Raw genomic sequence first — 23,248 nt, 5'->3', positions numbered from 1 at the left:
ACTTTAACAGAACAGTGTGAGAGAGAGATGCATTAAAAACGAGACATACACAATCTCTAACTCTAGTGTTAATAGTTAGGTCAATATCAATATGAGAGATGTAGCTAGCTGGCCTGCTATCACCTGCAATCTCTATGAATTACAGGAATAATGTAGGTAATTTAAGCTATTATTAAACTATAATGCACCACAATCCTATCTTAAAAATGTACCATTGTACTATCTTACATAGGAAATATATAGGTGGCAATTGTAATAATGCAAGATTCGTTGTATTTTGTGAACTGCTCTTTACTGATCTTAAATGTATTCATAGAAGGGACTTCACAAATCTAATGTTAGGTTAACATGTACATGGCTAGCTAAGTTAGCTTACCTGAATCTGACAACCTGTTCAGCATCTGCCGTGACTTATTTACCGGAACATCGTTGCCAAACCATTTCTCGGGAAAGGGTGTTTGTCAGTCGGCCTCCCGTCCATGAAATGGTACGAACACACATAAGGGCGCTTGGGTGGTCACTTCAAGTTTAGCGCCTTCAGCCATTGCCTCAGGTGCTCCTCGTCTTAAGGTGGTGGGTGTAAATTGTAAATTACACCACAACACTTGGACCGCTTCACATTGTATTCGTAACATCGTTGATGCCGTTTCAACTGTTCTCTCTTCTTAATCTAATTGTTATGACAGACCCTAACTGAGCATATAATACTCATCTACCGTTACAGCTATAGGATTACCGCTAGCATCTGCTAGTTTAGGTCCCTCAACCAGAAGTAAGATGACAAAACGAACGTAATGGCGCCACCCTTGTTGTCGCGGAAAATAAGGTGAATGGACTATATGCACGGGTTACTTCCTGGTTGTCGTTAAGCCAGCTCGAGCACTTCCGGTGAACTGTAAGCTGTTCATTCTGTAGTCGTTGTACATCGACACAAAACCATCTATGGTTGACTTTTTAATGTTGTATTTATATTTTAATGTAGTTATCACATTTACCTAATTTGTCAATAAACCAGTTTTATTGATTGCAATAAAGACAAAGCTATTGGGACTGTTTAAAAATGCCTTGTCTGTAATTAGACACGCACACACATTTTTTCCCAGCACTTCAAATGTTATTTTTAATGTGATGACCACAAACATTATTTGTTCATCCTTCTGAGATTGTCCCCATTGTAAAACCGAACGTTTAAAAATATAGGAAATTTAACATTTGATAGAAAACACTTATCTAAAAATAAAAAAGACAGTAATTAGCATTTTAACCACCAGATGGCGGCAAAGTAGCATTTATTTGCGCACATATCAGCCATTTCCTCTAAACGTTTTTCACTTCGTTTTTGACTAAATATTAAACATTATAAAATAACTAGGTTTAAAATACATTTTGTCAATGTGAAGTATGAAATACTCACAAAATCTAATGAAAAACAATAACTTTTATTGTGAATTACACAGAAAGCGAGCACCGTGCTCTCCCTTTGTAATCACAGCAGCTGTCAGTCAGTGCAGTGCAAGATCAATGATTTCAGCACACTTGTGAAAACACACATTTATTCAATTAATCTAACTAAAGTGCACAATAAATATTTAATTTTTGAAGCTTTTTTTCCACATAAAAGTGTGAAAACTAATGGTCGAATTGAATTTAGCCGAGCATTGATGTACGTCTTTATTTATTTACTTTTTATGCTGTCTTGCGTTTGAATAACTAAATTAATAATATGCCACCACACTATTTAAGTGACTATATTCTGATTATAAACTAAGTATTACACTACTGATGCTCAATACACCAGCAAATGACATCTCACCGGAAGTTTTCGAGCTGGCTTATATTAATGTGGAAGTTCTAAAGAACGCTCCGTGCATATAGTCCATTGACCAGTGCCCAAGGAAGTCGACCGGAAGTTGAAGTCGGCCGGGTGCCGCCATCTTGTAGCAGAACTTCACTTGTGTTAGCATCCCCATTGACTCCCATTCATTTTGGCGTCACTTTGACAGTGAATAACTTTAAGTACATCTGAGGCGTTTAAAGACTCCATTTGTCCATTATTTATTTCCAAAGATACACAACAATGTATAAAGGGCTCCATTACCTTCTATGTTACATTATGGCCCCCCAGAAACAGTTTTTGTAAAAATAAGCTAACGATTGCGTCATAACCACTCGACTCTTTTGCACAGTAGAGAAATTACCGTACAGACAGGAAGAGAAGCTCGCAGGCAATCGGGGAGATTATCTTAATATGGCGTACTGGCATTACATTTTAAAATACTATACAAAATAATTAATCAGAATACTTACTCCTGCTCACTCACGCCAAAGAACTCCCCGCTCAAGCTCGCTGTCTCTGCAAGATTAACGATGGCAGTTTTCACGCACAGCTACTAGAAGATTTACATCTGTCAGACAGGTTGCGGACGTCATCAAGCTTAGTGTGAGTCTGTGCGTCAGAAAGGGAAGTGCTAAAAATCGCTAAAAAATGGGCTTCACTTGACTCAATTGAGTTCCAATGGGGTCGCTGTGTCCATTTCTTTTACTTACTAACTTTCACTAGAGCATCTATAGGCCTTTTTCACAAGAATCGGAAATCACGTGACGCAGGGTAAAGTTAGTTCCGCTATGCGTCTACGGCTATTAGATTGATATGCTCTTTTCTCAAATATCGCTTCTTACCTTTTCTGTTTTGTCTGTTTGCCAAGTCGCTTTTGTATAATTTACAAATAAATTATTTTCTACTGGTTTGTAGCTTGTACGGCCGCTAAGACCGTTGCTCGAATTTACCGGCAGGTGGATTTATTACGAGCTGTCATACAGTAAAGGCTACGCAGCTACTCATTCAGCAATTCCCCCGATCGTATTACCTACGATGAACATTATTTATATAATTTATTCATTAAAAAATAATTCCCAATATATACTTTAATGGGGGATATAAAATCGAGATACATAATATTGTCGTGAGTTTAATGTTTTAAAAATATATTGCATGTAATCTCATATGGCATCATCCCACATTCAAGCATATGTTATAACTAATCCTGATCGATTAAAATTATTAAACTAAGACATAATTAATTTCCAACACCACATTGTACAACTATCAGTCTTTGCATTAATGTTGCAACAGCACAAATACTGTGCATAATACACACTTTAAGATGATGACGACAGGAAAATGAGTGAGAGACTGAAGTGTTTATATCCAGAAATATCAGGGTGCGAGTGGTCCTGTTTCATGAATCAGAGGATCTTGCGTGATAAGGGAGCTTCCAGCTGATCATTTCCCCAGCACGTCGCTAAAAGCACTCTATACATCCCAATGTGCATACTATCCACCCTAAATAGCACTGAATATTACACATAGACTACTATTTAGGATGGATAGTGTGCACTTTGAGACGCAGGCACAGTCCCGGCGCCATGGGCGGGCATTGGGGGGCCTGGCCCGCCCTGTGAGTCACTAGTGCCCGCCCTGGACGAGTCGACAACTCCACATCCCACCAACCAGTCCTTGATTTTTTTATCAATAGGCTACTGTCATCAAAAGTTATCGTTTTGTATCATAACTACCGGATAAAAATGTGTTTGATCTGATTTAAAAAAATAAAATAAAATAAAATAATAAACGGATTTGATTGGTTTGTAAATATTGAGCGCGGAAATGTTTGGTTGTGTGCTAAGCATGCTGCCGCTTAATGTTAGCGGTCATTTTTTAAACAACTGCTGAACTATCTCGTGTGACAGTGTCTGAGGATATACGGCGTTTCTTTAATCAAAGACCACCAAAGTTGGCAGGAGAGATCAGCGAGGTAATGCTAGGCGAAAGCCCGAGTGTTGCTGTGAGACTGAGACATATCCAGCTGCAGACCCGCAGCACCACAGTTTCAGAACCGCAGCCGCAGAGACTGACACGCTTCTGCATAGCCCAACAAAATATTCATCCAAAAATAGACTGAAATAATAATATATTGTAAATGTGTCCAGCATTCTGCAACAAATATTTTTTCAGATTTTCTAGTCGTAAAGTGAGCAGGGTATATTAAAATATAGCGCAAGGATTCGGCAGGCATGAATCATGATAAGCGGGGCAGCCTGTCTCAGAGCCCTCCCAGCTCTACAGCGCCCCACAAATTTCCAATGTAAACTTATGATGTAAACCTGTGGTGAAAAATGGAACTGCAGCACCCATTTGAGCAGATTTCTGGCTGCCCCGCTTACTTCCAAGTGACGTTATGTCACGTAAACCTCGCTCCAGGTCAAGACAACATCAGTCCGTTTCACATATGTGTCTGTATCAGGTCAGTAACTAGTTGGCATGTCTGTTCTTCCTATGTGGAGTAGCGTATTAAATAAATGAGAGGATAAACCCCTTAGTTCATGTGAATAGCTTATACAGTAGTTCTGTTGTGTTTGTTTTATGTTTTTCTGAGAATAGACATGACTTTTTTCTTTGCTGGAATTCCTACATACCTTGTAACATCCTAAAACAACATTTGTCATGTTGCGCTCATTTGTTTCGATTTCTCCTCGAGAGGCAGCGCGAGCGCCTCAACAGCGCAACATTTTGTTAGCGTCAATACATTACATCAGCGACAGCTTATATATTATTATGCACTATCGATAATCTCGATATTATTATGCACTAAGCCACTTAGACTAAACGAATGCAGAAGCATTATCGCATTTTGGTGATTCTCTAGTCATTTTTTTGTTATTGGCGTTTTAATCAGGCCAGTCAAGTAAAATTCTCTTTCACTTGCCCCTTTAAAAAATCAACTTGTCCCGGGCAATGTCGAGCCCATGCAACGTGTGTTTAGTTTTTTTTTTTGCCCATTTAATTCATAATTAATGTTATTATGCAATAACGTTGATCTCATTTGTGCCCCCCTGAAAAAAATGTAATGCCCGTCCGTGAATTTGTATCTGGCGCTGGGTCTGCGCAGGCACCGTCTGTACAGCACATGGAGCTCGATAATGCACAGCCGCGCCAAACAGACACCGAGAATATAACCAGTTTAACCGCCATCACTTCAAATTATTTATTAAATTTAGCTCTTAATGAGAGCTCTGTAGTCTCACCAATAATTCACCAAGAACGTTCAAACATTTTCATGACATTTAATTCGTAAAACGACTTTGATTCCCGAGCTGGTTCTGATCGAGGCTATCTATCACTGTAACCGGAAAAACTTTTACACTGCGTGAATCGGGAAGCCAAAAACCCGGAAGTGTGAAATTGGCCTATGCTCTTGAACAATTTGCCTGCTGTTTTGGATTTGTTTGCTGTGGATATAATTAAACAATGCATATGGATTCTAATGCTGCCTCAGCGTCCTTACACACACCCATATATGTTTGTGAAACATTTAAAGTCAAAACCACAGGCCATGACAGTCAGTCCTTCTTAAAGGTACAATTTGTGATATTTTTTTCCGCTAGAGGTCGCTAGAAGCCTATTCAAAACAAAGGCGTAGTTTGATGACGCCAAGTTTTAGAGCGGAAACTTGGGACATGTGGTCTCCATCTCAACGGACGGTGCAAAAGAATAGGGAATGGAGTCTGGAAGAACTCATGTTCGTGGATGCGATTATTAACGTTATTGTAGTATGAAGCAGAGCAGGACCGAGTGTTGCGGGACCTGAACGAGGAGCTGGAGCGATTGATCAAAACACGCCTCACGAGCAGCGGGACTTTTATTATGACACAGTCGCCGGCGCCGTTTCCGCTTTTCCGGTCATGAGTTTACGGGAGCTGTCCTTGTCGACAGAACCAGCGGCAGATGGTAAACAGTAATTATGTTCCATAAATAAGTAACACAATCCACCATAAAACGTGCAAGAAGTAAATAAGGAACTGCTTGAAGCAAGCTAGTGGTTTACTGGACGCTAGACACTACTTCCGCATTTGTCCACGGCACTGTTGTCATGTGGTTTCCACGTCAGTAAAGGCGGTAACAAAGATAACTGACGTCATTGACAGACGACTGCACTGCCCCGTGTCACTGTTTAGAATGGGAATTTTCTCATGATTTACAAGTAGTTGAAAACATTAGAGATATTGTTTGTAATCAGCTGGACAAAATATATAACACTAGCCTAGTGGTTTTTGGATATTTTACTGCAAAAATTTTACATATTGTACCTTTAACAGCTTCTACTTGTTGCCAACTTAGCAATTTTGTTTGTTAGATTTAGCATCTTTTCAGGCTACCCTAGCAACTTTTCTTTCTTTTTTTTCTTTCAAAAAGCATCTACCAACAAATTTAGTTATTTCTATAATTTGGCAATGTTTCAAAAGTGACTCTAACTATTACAAAGGCACATATTTTCATCTAAATAACACAAAAAGAGGAAACCACTGAACAGCTATAGCAGGGCAAGCAGCACTGGATAGAGCTGAAGAAAGATGCCTAACAGTACACACATCAAACGTGAATTAAGTTGGTAGTTGTTCAATAATAATTGTTTATGATACAGCATGTTATTAGGTTTACAATTTAAGAAAAAAAACGGCAGAAAAACGGATAAGGTACTGATAATTTTCTGCCAGGACATTATCCATTAAGTTGTGATCCTGTGTAACCCTAAAACACAAAATGCAATGTGTAATTTAAAACACAGGTAAAACACCTGTGAAAAATCAATACGGATAATTCCTTCATATTAACACAGAACAATGTGCCCTATTTTTACAGATTTTTCTTAGAGTGTAGCACACTAACTACCAATACACTGCTTAAAACTATATTTAAAAAAAAAAGTAGTACTAGTTAATAAGAAAATAGGCCTACACATAAAATGTAATTGTTAAAAAACTGTTCAGTATATCAACATTCTATTTAAAAACAAAAATATCTGTTTATATTACTTTTACAAATAAAATATGTTTATATAAATTTTTATGAACAAGTCCATATTAACATATTTCAAATCATATTTTGATGTGTATTCTACACAATAACAAGTTTTGCGTCATCAGGCAATGACATCACAATGTCATTTAGCAACAAATCGACCCTTCTTTAACAACTTCCCCTGAAAATTAGATCGCAACACTGACTTGCAATTCACCCTAAAGGCATTTGGTGGGATTCAGTAACCATTTCTATATAAACCTTGATTTGTGGATTGACAGTGAAGGAAACAAGATTTGTCTTCATTGGAATTAAGGGGCCTGGGCAAAACCATGAAAAGGGTGTGCATAGACATTAGCGTTTAATGTGTTTATGCAGATTCATAACCTAATGGATAGCCTACTACAAATTGTGCTGTCCTATCAAATTCCAAATACTTAATCATATGCTTAAACTACATCACCAAATGTTTTTTGCAATTGGAACTTCCTATTTTCTGGATTGTTTTATAGGCTATTTTATGCATATTGCATTTTTGTTGGTATAGGGTTAACTACTTTCACAGCTGAAACACTAACGTCCCCTCCCACATAGATACATTTTTTTATACAGTCTATGGGTGTATCCAGGAGTGCTATATGTAATAAATATAATCCGGTGCTCAAGCAATAAAATAAATCTGCTTAACTGACAATTTCATAAACATTAATCAAAACATGTACATCATGTGTATAAATCAACGCTGCCTGCACTGCCTTTAAAATCCGACAGGTGGCGCTTTTGTGCAGCTGAACGAGTATTGAGCTCTCACAAAGTCCCTATCTATAGCTTAATCTTTGACCGTTTATATGCACTAACAATAAAGTACCATTGTACTACCATGTAAATAAATACCATGGTATAATTCAATGTCATAGTTTAAAAACAATGTTATTTTGGTGGAAACAATGGTAATTATTTGTAAACAGGATATCAAATCATCAGACTTTGTAAATATGAAAAATGTGATTCAGTCATCTTTATTATTGTAAATGGTTTTATTTTCAGCAGATAAGCACCATAAACATATTGCATTTTGAAAGCAATTCAAAGTTTAGCTTATGCCCATATAGTTGATTTTACTCAAGCAACCCCCCTTTAGTATATTCCTGGTCTGCTGTGTCCTCCTCATTTGAAGTGCAGGAAATGAATGGACTTCTCGTGCAATTATGGTAAGTGGATTTTTAACTGAGAGCCAAGCAGAGCCACTGCAACACAAAACAACACATCTGTAAATGATAACGCTACATTGAGGAGATACAGAAATCAACGTCCGTGTTCACACTTGTGCATCACCTGCAGGATATCCAGCTCGATTTTCCCGGTGTTCTTCTTATCGAATGTTTTAAACATTTCTGTGTAGAGCACAGACGAAAACGTTACAGTTAAACACAAACTGTCATAATTTCATTTATTTCCAGTCATTTAAAACATTCTGGATAATCTCCAGTAAAACTTACTGAAGAGCATCTCCAGGCGAATCAGGCAGCTGACGAAGCAATCAAAGTCAATGGCGTACTGCTGATTGGCATAACGTGAGATTATCACCTGAAGTACTTCGTTGTTCAGCTGGAACCCTGTAGAGGAAAACACATACAAGCATTATTTCACTCTATATTATGATCTATATGCTATTACACACTTTTAGAAGAAATGTATTCTTAATTCACTGTCTAACCATAGACTCATTACCTGCTTCTTTCACGGCATCTCTCATCTCATGGGAACTCATAGTGCCTGATTTGTCTGTATCCCGGTTCTTAAAAATTGCCTGATGAGGTACGACAGAAAATCCACATTCATTAATAAACATCACTAAAAATGAAGAATTGATCTGAACAACATTGTTTTTCTCTCGTAATAGGGATGCACAATATATCTGTACCTTGTCTTGTTTGAGATTTTTTTTGATTGATCTGAATTATTTTACCAAAATATATAATATACCAAATATTTCTGGATCTTTTTCCACAGTGCGTGAAACTCCACAAGGCCAAGTTTGCCGCTGCCATCTCTCTGAACTGAGGTCAAAGGTTATAGAAGGATTATGATGATTAATTTGTTTGCTGCGGTCGTACAATGGAAGAATGCTAGTGTTGAGAATCTTAAAGCACCCTTAAAACATTTAGATAATCCATGTTTCAAATTCCAAAATGAGGTTTGCAGGCATATTGTGAGTTGATGAAAAGCTAATAATTAAATCATAAAATGTACAATAAAATTAATAAATATTTTTTAAATAAAAACAATCAAAATAACACTTACAAAAACTATATTTTTAAAATATTTTTATATGAAAATAATCACGAAAGAAAATAGTCATCCAAAATCAGAGAAAAGTGAACATGCGAATGTACTGAAATATAAGAATATAAGAATTATTGAAATATAAGTTCAAATGTCGGGGGGTATTTCAAGAAAATATTTAGGGACAAAGAGGTTTGGCTGATAAAAACTATCTATTTATTCATATTATCCAGTGAGGTAAGGATACATCTAGCAGGCTGATAATCTGGCGACAGGTTTCCATACTGAATCCATCTGTTTTCAGATCAGTTCCTGTGTGAAAAAGCAAAAACTTTGTGAGAATGAACAGAACAGATTAAACTATTTTATTGTTAAACTATTTCAAGGGGCTTTAAATGCAAATATCTAAATATTTATGTGAATAAAAGTGGAAAAGTGTTTTCCTACGTTTCGAGAAAACACGGTCCAGGATCTTCTGGAGTTCAGTCACAGATACTTCTGAGTCCTGCAGAGAAAAGACAAGATCGTGCATACTGGGAAAAATAAAATGATAATGACCCAAAACTGAAAATGATGTCATGTGACTTACGTTTCCAGCAACCTTATTGAAAAGGTGTTTGAAATCTGGGTCCACATCACTCTTGGATACGTATTGCTGGAAAAGAAAAAGTGTTCTTTAAATTAAAAAAATTAAATAAATATACATATTGTATTATATATATATATATATATATATATATATATATATATATATGCACATATACACACATACACACACACACACACGCAACCGTTCAAAAGTTTGGGATCAGTAAGATTTTTAAGGTTTTTAAAAGAAGTTTCATCTGCTCACATTTATTTAATTAAAAATACAGTAAAAACAGTAATATTGTGAAATATTATTACAATTTAAAATAACTGTTTTCTATTTGAATATATTTCTGAAAGTAATTTATTCCTGTGATGGCAAAGCTGAATTTTCAGCATCGTTACTCCAGTCTTCAGTGTCACATGATCCTTCAGAAATCATTCTAAGATGCCGATTTGCTGCTCAAGAAACATTTCTTATTATCAATAAAAAGTTGTGTAAATTTTTTCAGGATTCTTTGATGAATAGAAAGTTCAAAAGAACAGCGTTTATCTGAAATACAAAGCTTTCGTAACATTTTACACTACCGTTCAAAAGTTTGGGGTCAGTAAGAATTTGTTTTTTTTTTAAATAAATTAATACTTTTATTCAGCAAGGATGCATTAAATCGATCAAAAGTGACAGTAAAGACATTTATAATGTTACAAAAGATTAGATTTCAATTATATTTCAAATAAACGCTGTTCTTTTGAACTTTCTATTCATCAAAGAATCCTGAAAAAAATATATATTTTACACAAATATTTTGTACAATTGTACACATTAAATGTTTCTTGAGCAGAAAATCAGCATATTAGAATGATTTCTGAAGGATCATGTGACACTGAAGACTGGAGAAATGATGCTGAAAATTCAGCTTTGCCATCACAGGAATAAATTACATTTTAAAATATTTTCTTATAGAAATAATGTTTTTAAAAGAAGTCTCTTTAAAAACATGGGTATATATATATATATACAGTACAGTCCAAAAGTTTGGAACCACTAAGATTTTTAATGTTTTTAAAAGAAGTTTCGTCTGCTCACCAAGGCTACATTTATTTAATTAAAAATACAGTAAAAAACAGTAATATTGTGAAATATTATTACAATTTAAAATAACTGTTTTCCATTTGAATATATTTCACAAAGTAATTTATTCCTGTGATGCAAAGATGAATTTTCAGCATCAATACTCCAGTCTTCAGTGTCACATGATCCTTCAGAAATCATTCTAATATGCTGATCTGCTGCTCAAGAAACATTTAATGTGTACAATATTTTTTTTCAGGATTATTTGATGAATAGAAAGTTCAAAAGAACAGTGTTTATCTGAAATCTAATCTTTTGTAACATTATAAATGTCTTTACTGCCACTTTTGATTGATTTAATGCATCCTTGCTGAATAAAAGTATTAATTTCTTTAATTTCTTTTCAAAAAAATAAAAATTCTTACTGACCCTAAACTTTTGAACGGTAGTGTATAATGCTACAGAAGTTTTGTATTTCAGATAAATGCTGTTCTTTTGAACTTTCTATTCATCAAGGAATCCTGAAAAAAAAAGTACACAACTGTTTTCAACATTGAAAATAATCATAAATGTTTATTGAGCAGCAAATCAGCATATTAGAATGATTTCTGAAGGATCATGTGACACTGAAGACTGGAGTAACGATGCTGAAAATTCAGCTTTGCATCACAGGAATAAATTACTTTGTGAAATATATTTAAATAGAAAACAGTTATTTTAAATTGTAATAATATTTCACAATATTACTGTTTTTTACTGTATTTTTAATTAAATAAATTTAGCCTTGGTGAGCAGACGAAACTTCTTTTAAAAACATTAAAAATCTTAGTGGTTCCAAACTTTTGGGCTGTACTGTATATATATATATATATATATATATATATATATATATATATATATATATATATATATATATATATATATATATATGCTATGTTTAAATGATAACTTAAATTCACCTTTTTAATATCTGCACTGATCTCTGCATCCATCGGGCTGCAGGGACGAGAGTCAGAATTACTTCCATCATGCATTTGGGTGCAAATACAAGAATGTTTAAAGAACAATTATGATTTTTCTTTTCTGATTTAAAAACAGATGCAAACACAGAGAAAACAGATGTTTTAGTGTTACTATCAACTCTAGAGTAGACAAAACAGGACCTGTGCAACATCGTCACCATGTGGTCTAAAACTAGAACCATTTACACTGTTTTTTACACACTCAGAACTAACCTGGAGGCAGCCTCTTTCTCTGTGAACACACGGAGTACGAAGCTTCCCTTGCAATTCGGCTCGAAAGTGGAGGGGATGATGACGTATTCACCAGGAAGCAGTTTGAAGCGCTCGCTTATCTCTCGCATTTTGGTGAAGGTTTTGCCCCCTGCAACGGACCGCTGACGCAGCAGTACATCAGGACCGAGTTGAATATTGTTGCGACCCTTTAACTGCAACACAAACACAGACAGATAAAATTGTATCTGAAAACTTGCACAGCTTATTCCAAATAAATGTATGGTGATGGAAAAAAATGTAAAATGGGATGCACAGTTGTATTTCAGTGCTTTTGTGTTTGCTCACAAAGGATTGTGTTCTCCTAAGAAACTTCTGAGTACTCTCCCACAAGACTGCATTCCCCCGAGATACTTTGCGTTCCCCAGAAAAGCATTGCGCTCTCTCCCAAAGGATTGCTCTCCCCCCAAAAACTTTGCTTTCTCTCCCAAAGGATTGCGTTCCCCGAAGAAACTTTGCATTCTCTCCCAAAGGACTGTGTTCCTCCAAAAAAAATTGCATTAACTTTCAAAGAATTACATTCACCCAAGAAACTCTGCATTCTCTCCTAAAGGAGAAAGTTTTGAAAAGAAAAATTTGAGATACAAAGGCACTGAAATGTAATTTTTTCCTCCAGTCTCATTTTTTTTAGCATCACCTTGCCTTACATTTGTGTTGTCCAGCTACTCTTATGTACAAAACATATAGAGCTCATACACACCTCATCTGGAATCTGAAAAAACATCAAAGAATATTATATTATTCAATATAGAATATATATTCTGTTTTTTTTGTTTGTTTGGTTTTTTTTACATTTCCAGACAGACCTACCATGAGCTTAGAGGCTATTAATCAATATTTCAGCATCATTTAAGAAAAAATCTTTAGCAATCAAACAGGTGAAGAACTGCACTACCCATGATTTTCAAATAGGCCAATTATACAGTTTCAAATCAAATTTTGAAATTTTGTAATTTTGTGATTAATCTTAGCAGGTTGTTTTGGTTAATGAATCTTTCTTGAACTTGTTTTACAAAGATATCAATACGATTAGTTTTAAGTATGTAAACATTGTATATCGACATGAAATATTAATTAAAAATCAACTACGTGCACAATAGCTTCATATTTATACTTGTGAATGATTTGACATGATATCACGAAGCATGATGAAGGGAACGTCTGCCAATTCCACCAAGACGTTAAAACATATAAATTGTATTCATTACAATGACTTTGTTTAACATTTAAAAACAGACATGTTCAAATTCCAAAGCTTGTTAGTTCCTGTTGGGAAGTCTGACAAGCTTTGGAATTTGAATATGTCTGTTTTTAAATGTTATAAGTCATTGTAATGAATACAAATTATACGTTTTAACCACTTGGTGGAATTGGCAGACGTTCCCTTCACCGTGCACCGTGGTATCGCGTCAAATCATTCACAGGTATAAATATGAAGCTATTTTGCACGTAGGTGATTTTGAATTAATATTTCATGTCGATATACGGTGGCTACATACTGTTAAAACTGATCGTGGTATTGATATTACTGCCGACTTTATAGAACAGTGGCAAGGAAAACTAACTTTGCCGAGCTCTGAGAGCATTTTCGTTGCGTGGTGGCTTGATTCCGTTGTGTTGTTGTGAACTTATATTTGCTTTTTTAATTTTGTTGTGTTGTGCACTACTGGGCCACCATATTTTTAATCTTTATGGAGAAAATGACTTGGAAAGACACTTCTAGAACCAGTGGTACGGTTGGTTGCAAAGTTGTTTTTGGTGTTGAGAGTTGTTTCTAGTTTCAATGACATTATGTAACCAATTACCTTATAGATAGTAAAGCCAATGGTGTTCAGGTCTCGTCCAAACCGCTTTTCCTTACGACCATCTTTCTGCATCAGACCCACAAGGAATGTGCATCCATCTTCACCATCATAGGGATCATCATCTGCATCTTCCAGCTTGATCACAAACTGAGGGTTTGAGCAGAATGTAGCTGGAGGGGAGAAACCAAATGATTGGATGGTGCAAAAAAAACAACTTTAAAACCAAATTTAGTTTCAAGCACATTCAGGTTGATTCGATATACCTGGGTTGTTCCTGCAGCCCCCTGCAGTGGAGCCCACCCTCCAGTTTCCTTCAAACTGGTTGTAGTTCCAGCGGCTCACAGTGTCACTTAAAAGAGTGTCTGGAGTGAGATTACAGATCTCCAACTTCGAGAACTGCTGTATGAAGTCAGAATACGCCATCCTGACAGGATGAGGAAGATTAGTCAAGTTATTTGTTATGTTGTTGAGGGTTAAAAGGTTAAAAAGCCCAAGTTTTCTTACCAGAACTCTCCATCTTCAGCTGAATGATTCAGTTTCGCTTTCTCCTCTGGTTTGATGCTATCCCATTCTTTGGAACTGAGGAAGAGATGGGAAACATTTTACAGGACTCTCAAGACCGATGTTGAAGGAGTACGATCTGTTTAGGGAACTCACTTATCACTCCAAGCACCCGTCCACTCCACACGACCCCACGGGTTCCTGATACGCACCAGTTCAACCGGATTGTCTCTGAAGTGAACCTGCATGTAAGGTGACAATAATTAGAGCTCCTTCAGATTATTCCTATCAAATCCATATTTCAGCATCAGTGGCGATATCTGACCTCCTCTGCGGCTGTGATGGAGTAGGCATGACCCTTCACCAGCTTCAGACTCGTCTTCTTCTCCGTCTCATTTGAACTGGTAATCTGCTCAATAAATAAAATATTATTTCTTTTGGCTTTTGGACTTTTTTTAATGATAAAAACTGTAACTAGTCAGGTTCAAACATGTATTTCCCACGTAAGAGCAGTGGCACTATCATAAGACTTTTTTTTTTTTTTTTAAAGAAATGAATACTTTTACTCAGCAAGGATGCATTAAACTAATCAAAAGTGACAGAATTATTTTGTAACTTTATAAATGTCTTTCTGTTTCAAATAAATGCTGTTCTTTTGAACTTTGTATTCATGAAAAAGTCCTGAAAAAAGGTCCAAAAAATGTCTAAAAATATGCCATACAACAGTTTCAACAATGATAACAATCAGAAATGATTCTTGAGCATCAAATCAGCATATTAGAATAGTTTCTGAATGATCACGTGACACTGAAGTCTGGAGTAATGATGCTGAAAATTCAGCTTTGCATAAATTACATTTGAACATATATTCAAATAAAACATTTTAAATTATAAGACTACTTATTACACTGAACAAAATTATAAATGCAACACTTTTGTTTTTGTCTCCATTTTTCATGAGCTGAATTCAAAGTTCTAAGACTTTTCCTATGTTCTATGTACCTATTTCACTCAAATATTGTTCACAAATCTGTCTTAATCTGTGTTAGTGAGTACTTCTCCTTTGCTGAGATAATCCATCCACCTCACAGGTGTGGCATATCAAGACGCTGATTAGACAGCATGATTATTGCACAGGTGTGCCTTAGGCTGGCCACAATAAAAGGCCACTCTAAAATGTGCAGTTTTAATCACACAGCACAATACCATAGATGTTGTAAGTTTTGAGGGAGCGTGCAGTTGGCATGCTGACTGCAGGAATGTCCACCAGAGCTGTTGCCCGTGAATTGAATGTTCATTTCTCCACCATAAGCCGTCTCCAAAGGTGTTTCAGAGAATTTGGCAGTACATCCAACCAGCCTTACAACTGCAGACCATATGTAACCACACCAGCCCAGGACCTCCAGATCCAGCATCTTCACCTCCAAGATCATCTGAGACCAGCCACCCAGACGGCTGCTGCATCAATAGGTTTGCATAACCAAATAATTTCTGCAGAAACTGTCAGAAACCGTCTCAGGTAAGCTCATCTGCATGCTCGTTGTCCTCAACAGGGTCTCAATCTGACTGCAGTTCGTCATCGAAACCGGCTTGAGTGGGCAAATGCTCACATTTGATGGCGTCTGGAGACTTTGGACTCTTTGGAGAGGTGTTCTCTTCACGGATGAATCCCGGTTTTCACTGTACAGGGCAGATGGCAGACAGCGTGTAAGGATGGACAACTCCGGTCCTGGAGTGCCAGTGTCCAGCAGAGTTTAGCTCCAACCCTAATCAAACACACCTGAACCAGCTAATCAAGGTCTTTAGGATTAGTAGAAAGTTATAGGCAAGTGAGTTTTTATCAGGGATGGAGATAAACTCTGCAGGACACTGGCCCTCCAGGACCGGAGTTGTCCATCCCTGGTGTATGGCATCATGTGGGCGAGCGGTTTGCTGATGTCAGTATTGTGGATCGAATGGCCCATGGTGGCGGTGGGGTTATGGTATGGGCAGCAATATATTATGGACAACGAACACAGGTGCATTTTACTGATGGCATTTTGAATGCACAAAGATACCATGAGATCCTGAGGCCCATTGTTGTGCCATTCATACACGATCATCACCTCATGTTGCAGCATGATAATGCATGGCCCCATGTTGAACCACAAGTGAGCTAACATTTCATATTTCCCCAAAAAAAGTCCAACCTATTTGCATATGTGGCAAGTATTCTTAGTAAGTCACCTGCAAAATATCCTTGAAGCACATGCAAATTGTTCGGTCTCATAAGCTAATTAGTGTCCTTTCATCTGGATATTTGTAAAGTGTGTTAAGTAGACCACAGCTCCAACAAAACATTTATCTGAAGACTCGCACATTATAATGTATTAATCACTATTTATTATTGCCATAGAGAAGCTATAGCAGACAAAAAGATGTAACAAAATGCAAACAAAAAGAAAGCCAAAAAAAGTGGAATGAGACTTACCTTAATGGAGCAGCCCAATAATGAGCCCAGTGTCAGTGCTTTCTGCATGAGCTTAAACAGGTACGGAGGAGCTTTGCTCAGCTCATACCTCTCAGCGATGCCTCCGGTGAAATCCTCAAAACCCTCAGTGGTCGAACCTCCTGTCAGAGCTTCATATGAGCCATTTACCCTGCAAAATATGGTAGAAATCTGCGTCACCGGTTGGTATGTATGTGTCATGTTGTATGAACATTGTGTGTTTTGAAGGCTGTGGTGTCAGGTTGTGGTGGTGGAAGGAGCGAGGACTCAATAATGCAGAAGCGGCACAGGAATGGCCTCTGGGGTGGCCTCCAGCCCTACAGCGGGCTCTGGGGTGGCCTCCTGGCCTACAGGGATGGAGGAAGACTTCTTCCTCAGTTTACGTGGGCGAGGAGGTGGCACTGTGCCTACCTCCTCTGTGGGCGCTGCAGCTTCCTTGGTCGCCTCTGGGGGTGCTGCAGCATCCTTGGTCGCCTCAGGAGAGATTGCAGCGGTCACGCACAAAGAAACACATGACAAGCCATGTGCTCACACCAAACATAACAAAAACATAAGCACATGGCCAATGAAGACAAATCACAAGCCATGTGCTTACACAAGACGAGACATGATCACGCAACTATGAAAACTCATAAGCCACATGTTCACACAAAACAAAGACAACATGAGAGCACGCAGCTTGTGAAACACAGACTGTGTGCTACACAAAACATGACAATACAAGAGCGCCTGGCTGATAAGAACCGACCAGGCGCTAAACAACATGAGACAAGAACGCACGGCAAGTGAAATAACACTCGACCATGCGCTCACAAAAAAGACAGGACTGGGAGCGCGAGGCACGAAGATAAGAGATCACACGGCCCGAGAAAACTCGAGACCTTACGCTCACACAAGGACAGGACAAAAAACGGGAGTGTCAGAGCTCTGTCACAAAATATAAACTAGACAGAAGTGACAGCACCCTGACATGTGGTTGTACAGGAGGCACAGTGTTTACCAAGCTTTTTGGATGACCCATTTTCATATTGTTTACTACTGCAGTTCAGGTAAGTAGTAACAGGTAATTTATGATGAATAAACATGCACACTCACTTTGCATAGGCCTTCTCCATTAGAGCGCTCCAAAACTCAGAGCCCTCAGCGGAGTGAACAAACAGCAGCTTCCCATCTTTGGTAGGCAAACGGTCATCAATGACCACGTCCACCCATTCACCATACTGCCAGAACTGAAGAGACGAGAACAACACCATCAGTCTGACAGTGTAGCTTTATCACTGAAATTATAATATGATCATATATTGCATCGTTAGAAGTACTTGAAAGTCCAAAAGTCTGACACCAGACTTGCCTACCACTTTTCTAAATTTAAATAAATTGTACAATTTTTACATTTAAATACAATAAAATTATTACAATACAGTATTAGATAATATTTTATATTAGTTAAAATTATATTTAAATAAATATTTATTTTTTCTCCATATAATAGACTTCAACAGCTACCAATGGGCTGAAGGTCCAAATTGCAGTTTCAGTGCAGCTTCAAAGGGCTCTACATGATGCCAGCCAAGGAATAAGGGTCTTGTCAAGCAAAAAAATGTAATTTTCAAAAAAAAAAGAAAAAAAAGAAAGAAAGTTCATATACTTTTTAACCACAAACGCTCGTCTTGCACTAGCTCTGCTCACATTGGAAAGGTCACGCGTGACATTGGCGGAAGTACCGAGCAAGTGTTTACAAAGCGAATGTGCAAAACTAAGTCAAATGGCCTTTACAAAAAAAAGGTAAAACGATGTCAGACGATTTTGAAGTTGGAGGAGAAAATGAGATTTTTGCCCTACGGCAGTACTTCTGCCTAAGTCACGCGTGACCTTTCCAACATGATTACATAATACGTGGCGCATCACAGTGCACGACGAGCATTTGTGGTTAAAAGGTATATAACTTTTTGTTTTTTCTAGAAAATGACAGATTGTTTCTCTAGACAAAACCCTTTTTCCTCGGCTGGGATCATGTTGAGCCCTTTGAAGCTGCACTGAAACTGACATTTGGACCAACCTGTTGGTTGCTATTGAAGTACATTATATGGAGAAAAATCCTGGAATGTTTTCCTCAACCATAATTTCTTTTTGACTGATGAAAGAAAGACATGAACATCTTGGATGACTTTGGGGTGAGTAAATTATCAGGAAATTTTAATTATTAAGTGAACTAATACTTGAAAATTAGTGATTAAAATGATTTAAAGCATTTTGAATGTTTGTTTGTTTTTTATCCTAAAATTAAGATTTTTCCCCCAGGTTTAAATTAAATCCCAGATCTTCAATGTGAACTGAGTCTGTTTGTATGTTCTGACCTGAAAGTGGAAGATGCCGGCATAGTCCTTCGTAAAACTCTGTCCATGTGGAACTACACGTTCCAGAATCTCATTATCCAGAGTCAGAGATGCAATGGCTGCCAGCAACCAGCAGTCACCTGCCAATGTATCAAATGTAATTCGATATTTATTATGCCTATCTTATGCAAACTATCTTCTAGTACACTGATAGTCTTGCAGGATCAACCTAGGCTTCAGCGTTTTTCTCAAGGATGTGTTTTCTGGGTGTATGTCTTTCTCAGTGGTGATGGTTCATGGATCAACCATTGTGTGGTTTGAACCTACAACCTTCTAGCTTAAGACTTGACCACTCCCATGTTTTTCCACAGCACTTGTAGTGTGAGGTAACTTTAATTAGCTGTTACTAAAACTAGAATCACTCATATTGTTGCTCATGCTTTGTTGTTACCCACTTACCACTAAAACTTGGGCATGTATTTCATCTGCTCGCAAAACTTTTGCGTTCTCTTGCAGATTTTATGTTCGCCCAAGAAACTTTGCATTTGTTCGCACAACTTTTGTGTTCTCTTGCCCAAAAATATTGTTCCCAGAGAAACTTTTTATTCGTTCCTTCAACTTTTGCAAAAATAATGCTTTCTCTGGAGAAACGTTTCATTTGCTCTCACATCTTTTGCGTTCTCTTGCAAAAAAATTGCGTTCCCGGAGAAACTTTTCATTTACTCTCACAACCTTTGCGTTCTCTTGCAAAAATGTTGCGTTCTCCAGAGTAACTTTTCATTTACTCTAACAAGTTTTGTGTTGTCTTGCAAAAAAATTGCATTCTCTGAGAAACTTTTCATTCAACTTATGTGTTCTCTTGCAAAACAATTATGTTCCCCAGAGAAACATTTTCATTTCGCACAACTTTTGTAAGGAGCCCCTAAAGACAAAATTTATGTTTGCGTTCCCCCAAGAAACATTGTTTGCACACAAAACTTGAGCTCTTTCTCGGGGGAATGCAAACATTTGCAAGAGAACGCAAAAGCACTGACATATATTTTTTTCCTCCTATCCACCATGATGTCCCTTTAGGGGCTACATACTTTTGTGTTCTCTTGCAAAAGTGCTGTGTTCCCCTGAAAAAAGTTGCATTCCTCACGCAACTTTTGCGTTCTCATGCAAAAAAGATATCTATAGCTAAACGAGTTCTGTTGTGTTTCCTGAGAAATTTAATTCGCTGAGAATTTCTTGGGGGATCAAAAAAGTTTTGTGAGCAAATGCAAATGCATGGAAATATAATTTATTTCTTCCATGACCATGTACTTATGGAGGATCTGTACAATTTTATTTCTCTTTTTTTTTTGAACAAACAAAATAGGTCTATAGTGTTAATGGCTCATGTGTTGCATCTTTTCTGATATAGTATTTATATTCGTGTGTCATGGTGGTTATCTCTGCACAATACGAGTCTATGTGAGTTCGGGGTGGAAGACAAGTGTACTTAAACTACATAAAGCAGACACACCAGCAGATACAGGTAACTAAACACCTCATTTGATATCATTATACACAATTAAACTGATCCTGAAATGCTATATTCAGGTTGTTTTCGATGCTGAAATCAGTAATAATGTCTTCACCTACACTGCCCACCACATTAGCAAAAATCATAAATGATTCATTGTGTTTCTCTACAGGCCACACCTGAACACTAATGTGACCAAAAGGATCTTTTCTCACCTAAAGCTCCCTGGCAGATGTCCGTCCGCTTGGCACCGTCCACAATGAACTCAGGGTTTGAGCACAGCTCCTTTAAAAACAGAAAATTTACCACAATTAGAGCTGATATTATTACATTATGCAATGGTACACATGAGTAACAATAGGTTTTATTTGCTCTTAGCAAACAGCGCATGTAAAATGTTCATTTGAACAATTGTGTGGTGGCTAGTGTATACATAAAAGAAAAAATAGAGATACCAATGAGCAGAGAGTATGCTTGTTGTAAGTATCAACACACACACAGAAATACACACGAAGATCCTCCTCACACCTGAAGACTAACCTGAGCTTCCGTCGGTTACCAGAGCATATCTATGCATGCACACGTACAGAACAATATATGTTTTGTATCTCAGCTAAACTGTAAAAAATGTTTTATATTGCATGAACATTTTTAGGGGGGGGGGGGGGGGGCTTAACATGCTTAAAAACTCTTGAAAATTGGCACACACATTGGAATCTGCGGCCATTAGGACACCACAGAAGCTGGTACCCGGGCAAGGCACAGGGGTTCGACAGCGCCCCCTTGAATGGGGTATGAAACTCGGTACACATATATACCTCATCGGGCCTAACATAGTCAGCTCAACAGGAAGTCAGCTATTATGGGTTGTTTGAAAAACGTATGCTCTGGAATTTGATATACACCTCCTAGGTGATTAATCCAATCACCACCAAACTCAGTCAGCTTGAAGTCAAGACATTGAGGATGCTATATTGCGAGCAGGTTTGTGTGTTATAACATCTGCATACATTGATTTTTATGAAACTTCAACTGTGTTCGTTGTAGGAGTCCGATCACATGGATATGACTACGTTTATAATGATTAATTATAAAAACACTTCCCATTGCTCCTTGTGAAAGTGAATCAGTTAGATTCTATAAAACACATGGATAACAAAAAAAAAACTTATGAAAAATATTTTTAACATTGAATATTATTATAACAAAATAACAATATAATATAGGTATTTTTTAAGATATTTAAAAAAAAAAAAAAAAATCACAAAAACATGCCTTTATATTTATGCCTTATAGTTTTACATGGACTTACCATAGATATAATGATTTTATACTGTACAAACTGTATAATATATCCCCTAACCCTAAACGTCACAGAAAACCTTCTGCATGTTTTCATTTTCAAAAAATAAACATTGATCTATATGATTCATAAGCTGTTATCCTCATGGGGACCAAAAAATGTTCCCACAAGGACAAGGATTTTGGCTATTGCCATCTTCATGTGGACATTTTGACCCTATAATATGTAGGTTGCCAGAAGCACACACAGACTCACACAGAGGACATCACAGTACCTTGGGTCTCTTCCACTCCACTCCTTTGGTCTTGATGGACTGCTGCCCGAGTTCGTTGTATCCCAGAGAGTCGGATTCAGCAGGGAAGGTCGGGTCACAGAACAGGGTTTGTTTTGCCAGACATTCCTGCTTCAGGCTCTGATAGTCCTGCTTGTTGTAGGGAATCGCATTCTTGTTTGTTCCCACTCCTCCTCTGTCCTGCCTCCTAGAAAGAACCTTTGCAATATTAGACATGCTGCCCTGTAGTCGTCCTCAAGTGTCTCTGAAGCTTGTCTATAGTGTGTGAGTGTTTGTGTGAGACTGATGCTGATTTTATACTGAGAGCCGCTGTATGATAAACATGAGGGTGGAGTCACACTCACCTGTCAGCGCATAGGGGCAGGTGTTGCTTTCACACTGGTTTAGCATCATGTAACCTTGCAAAGAAAACTCAAGCAATTTTCATTACTTTATTGCTTCATATGATTTTTAAAGTATATTCATTTCACTACTTTGGTACTTACCAGTATAATTGCACTGTGACATGAGTCCTGTAAAGTGTGACTCAATACACTCTTACAATACTCTAAATGCAGACCTCTTTTGTTTCTATTGTTCTTTTTTTATTCGTTGGGAGACCAGATTGTTTTTTTTTTAAAGCAGTTTCTATACATGGGTCATTGATGAATAAGTTTTTTAAAAGTGTAAAAAAACATAATCAAGATATAATTAATTTTGAAGTTTTATTAAGTGTTAATAATGAGATTATGTGTTTTTTATAATCAATTAACACTGCTTTTGTCTTTTTTTACAAAATTTGTCACCAATTCGGTTTAACCAAAATTTTGGTTTTACCAAATGACACAATTTTTAAAATATTACAACATTTTCCATGTTTTATAACGGTTGTACAGAATAACCTGATGTTTCAGGACATGCACAGTTGAATTCCCAGAGT

The 23,248-nt window shown here is 37.2% G+C and overlaps 1 protein-coding gene across 1 annotated transcript; it reads right to left on the bottom strand.

Annotated features, from left to right (window-relative positions):
- Window positions 1-7,989: 7,989 nt before the first annotated feature.
- Window positions 7,990-22,545, bottom strand: LOC137029203 (calpain-2 catalytic subunit-like). Its single transcript, XM_067398755.1, has 21 exons — window positions 22,312-22,545; window positions 20,950-21,019; window positions 19,249-19,367; window positions 17,987-18,120; window positions 16,874-17,042; window positions 14,729-14,812; window positions 14,560-14,645; window positions 14,407-14,481; window positions 14,166-14,326; window positions 13,903-14,072; window positions 12,798-12,809; window positions 12,041-12,252; window positions 11,765-11,801; window positions 9,735-9,800; window positions 9,593-9,650; window positions 9,393-9,457; window positions 8,846-8,914; window positions 8,591-8,669; window positions 8,359-8,475; window positions 8,195-8,253; window positions 7,990-8,106 (listed from the first exon to the last, which is right to left on the bottom strand). The coding sequence occupies exons 1-21, from the start codon at window positions 22,543-22,545 to the stop codon at window positions 8,083-8,085; spliced, it is 2,100 nt and encodes a 699-aa protein (XP_067254856.1). The 3' UTR covers window positions 7,990-8,082.
- Between the last annotated feature and the right edge of the window lie 703 nt (window positions 22,546-23,248).

This window comes from Chanodichthys erythropterus, chromosome 10 (assembly GCF_024489055.1).
Source record: "Chanodichthys erythropterus isolate Z2021 chromosome 10, ASM2448905v1, whole genome shotgun sequence".
NCBI lineage: Eukaryota > Metazoa > Chordata > Actinopteri > Cypriniformes > Xenocyprididae > Chanodichthys > Chanodichthys erythropterus.
The sequence above is the reverse complement of the archived record's forward strand: the minus strand, read 5'-3'. Positions and strand labels throughout refer to the sequence as shown.

What these genes read in the sequence shown, in the direction of transcription:
- LOC137029203 (XM_067398755.1), bottom strand. Translation starts at nt 22,545, where the DNA reads ATGTCTAATATTGCAAAGGTTCTTTCTAGGAGGCAGGACAGAGGAGGA. An exon ending in ATGGAGAAGGCCTATGCAAA is followed by an intron (nt 17,043 to 17,986) that starts GTGAGTGTGCAT and finishes CATATTTTGCAG; the next exon opens with GGTAAATGGCTCATATGAAG. An exon ending in GCTGAAGATGGAGAGTTCTG is followed by an intron (nt 14,327 to 14,406) that starts GTAAGAAAACTT and finishes TCATCCTGTCAG; the next exon opens with GATGGCGTATTCTGACTTCA.